This window comes from Camelina sativa, chromosome 8 (genome assembly GCF_000633955.1).
Source record: "Camelina sativa cultivar DH55 chromosome 8, Cs, whole genome shotgun sequence".
NCBI classification, from domain to species: Eukaryota; Viridiplantae; Streptophyta; class Magnoliopsida; order Brassicales; family Brassicaceae; genus Camelina; species Camelina sativa.
In genome coordinates this window covers 11,543,097-11,546,048 of record NC_025692.1, presented here as the reverse complement: position 1 = coordinate 11,546,048, position 2,952 = coordinate 11,543,097, and the positions used below count along the sequence as shown (strand labels likewise).

General features: G+C 46.9%; 1 protein-coding gene across 1 annotated transcript; it reads left to right on the top strand.

Annotated features, from left to right (window-relative positions):
- LOC109125915 (RNA-directed DNA polymerase homolog) lies at positions 1,644-2,183 on the top strand. The gene has a single exon (XM_019228716.1). It carries the CDS (start codon positions 1,644-1,646, stop codon positions 2,181-2,183), a length of 540 nt encoding a protein of 179 aa, XP_019084261.1.

Here is a 2,952-nt window from a genome sequence, read left to right as displayed (position 1 = left end):
GTCACTTATGCTATGGCACAGTTCACTGTCTATGCGTTGACATGGTGGGATCGACTAGTATCCGAACAACGCCGTAACCATGACCGGCTCGTCGTAACATGGGAGGTCATGAAAGCCGTGATGAGGAGGCGATACGTCCCACCGTTCTATCACCGGTTGCTCCAAAAGAAATTTAGGAGGCTCACTCAAGGCTCGCGGTCCGTTGAGGAGTATTATGAGGATTTCGAGCACCTAACCAACAGGCTCCAAGTCGATGACACCGAAGAATCCCTCATGGCGCAGTTCCTTGATGGTTTGCAAGACCGGATCGCGCGCAAGGTCGAACGCCAACCTTACCAAGGGTTCGAAGAGCTGTTGCACCTATCGGTGCAAATTGAGTCCCAAATCAAGAAGAAGAACGCTGCCACAAGTCGCACCAGAACCCAAGGAGTTCCAAACTGGTCTCCAAACGCATCAAGCTCCGGCCGGCAACAAGAAAAGCCTAGAACGGCCAATGTCAATTCAAGGTTCAAGGTAAAGGAGCCGGCCACCAACGAACGTCAAGAACAGCGACGTACCACCAATGACGTCCGGAGCCGAGACATCATTTGTTACAAGTGTCAAGGACGGGGCCACTATGCATGAGAGTGCCCAAATGCTCGCAACATGATCATCACTGATTCCGGAGAGCTCGAGTCCGAAGGAGAGGCAACCGAGGAGAACGATCAGGCCGACGCAGAACTGGAGGAGGCCATAGCCGAACCAGACGTTGGAGAACTTTTGATGATCCGACGCGTCCTTAACACCAGCGTGGAGACCGACGACGTGAGCCAGTGAGACAACATCTTTCATACGCGTTGCACTGTAAGTGGGCGAGTTTGTGGATTGATCATCGATGGTGGGTCTTGCACTAATGTGGCAAGTTCCAGCATGGTCAAGAAATTATCTCTTACTACCACAAACCACCCTTGACCTTATAGACTCAAATGGTTGAATGAAAAAAAACCGTGATTCATGTCAAAGAGCAAGTCACGGTTCCGTTTAGTGTGGGACCTTACAAAGACCAAGTCTTATGTGATGTGGTGCCAATGCAAGCTAGCCACCTCCTTTTGGGGCGTCCTTGGTAGTTTGAAAAAAGGGCCTCTCACTGTGGCCATACCAACCAATATTCTTTTGTTCATGATAATAAGCGTATTTGTTTGAAACCGTTGAGCCCTACACAAGTTCATGAAATGCAATCGAAACTGTCTAAGGATTCGGACTCTAAACCGAACTTTCTAATTCAATCTAGTGATGTTAGAAAGTCCCTTAAGGAGTCCAACCAAGTTGTATTGATGGTTTTTCGAGATTTGTTGGTCGTAGGGCTCGAAGGTTCGATGGAAGCACTATCGGAGGCTATCCGCGATGTTCTCCGACGCTTCAAGGACGTGTTCCCAGATGAGTTGCTCGAAGGACTATCACCGATCCGAGGGATAGAGCATCAGATCGATCTGGTGCCTGGAGCTCAATTGCCGAACCGTCATGCGTACAGAGTCAACCCGGAGGAAGCCAAGGAGTTGGAGCGCCAAGTGTGAGAACTCATGTCCCAAGGCTATGTTTGAGAGAGCCTCAGTCCGTGTGTCGTTCCTGTCCTCCTTGTACCAAAGAAAGACGGCACCTGGCGTATGTGTGTCGATTGTCGGGCCGTGAACAACATCACCATCAAATACCGACACCCTATATCGAGGCTAGACGACATGCTAGACGAGTTGAGTGGTTCGAGTATTTTCTCGAAGATTGACCTCAAGAGCGGCTACCACCAAGTCCGAATGAAAGAAGGGGACGAGTGGAAATCCGCATTCAAAACCAAGCAAGGTTTGTACGAATGGTTTGTAATGCCATTCGGTTTATCTAATGCACCTTTGACCTTCATGAGACTTATGAACCATGTTTTGAGGGCTTACATCAACAAATTTGTGGTGGTTTATTTTGATGATATTCTTGTGGATAGTTCTTGTCTATCGGATCATGTCATGCATCTTGAATATGTTTTAAACACTCTCCGCGAAGAGCAATTGTACGCTAACTTGAAAATGTGCGTCTTTGCTGCTAATGAACTAGTTTTCTTAGGTTTTATTGTAAGTGAACAAGGATTAAAGGTGGACGGCGAGAAGATTCGAGCCATTGAGGAGTGGCCCACGCCTACCAGTGTTTCACACATTTGATCGTTCCACGGCCTCGCCAGTTTTTACTGCTGGTTCGTGAGAGATTTTAGCACAGTCGCAGCGCCTCTTACTGCGGTGATCAAGAAGAACCAAGAGTTCAAATGGGGAGAAGAACCAGAGCGAGCCTTCAAAGAACTCAAACGGCATCTCACCCAAGCTCCCCTACTCATCCTGCCCGACTTCAACAAAACGTTCGAAGTGGAGTGTGATGCGTCCGGTGTAGGCATCAGAGCAGTTCTCACTCAAGGAGGCAAACCGGTGGCCTATTTCAGTGAGAAACTAAGTTGTGCCACTCTCAACTACCCGACATAGGACAAGGAATTGTATGATTTTGTCAGAGCCATGGAGATCTGGCAGCATTATCTTTTGGCGCGAGAGTTCGTGATTCACACAGATCATGAGACATTGAAGCATTTGCACGGCCAGACTAACCTCAAGAGGAGACACTGGAACTCTGCTTTCTTGTGGTGATGATGATTGGTGAATGATATGAGATATGAATGAATGGGTAGAAAGCAAGGGGTTTCAATTCCCTTTATGATGTTGCAGTATAAAGGGTGTCAATCCAAATCTGAGTGAGATGCAAGCAATCAGGACATGCACATTTATCTAAGTTGTGCCAATTATAAAGGATGTTTGTCACTAACAACCTAATGATGAATGTAAAATGCAGAATGTAAAAGCTTATAAAACTAGATGCTAAAAGTAAAGAGAACAGGATGATCTAAACAACAATGCAATGAAACAGAAATAGAAACTATAGTAATGC

Excerpts from the sequence above, each read along its gene's own strand:
- LOC109125915 (XM_019228716.1), top strand. The coding sequence starts at position 1,644 with ATGTGTGTCGATTGTCGGGCCGTGAACAACATCACCATCAAATACCGA.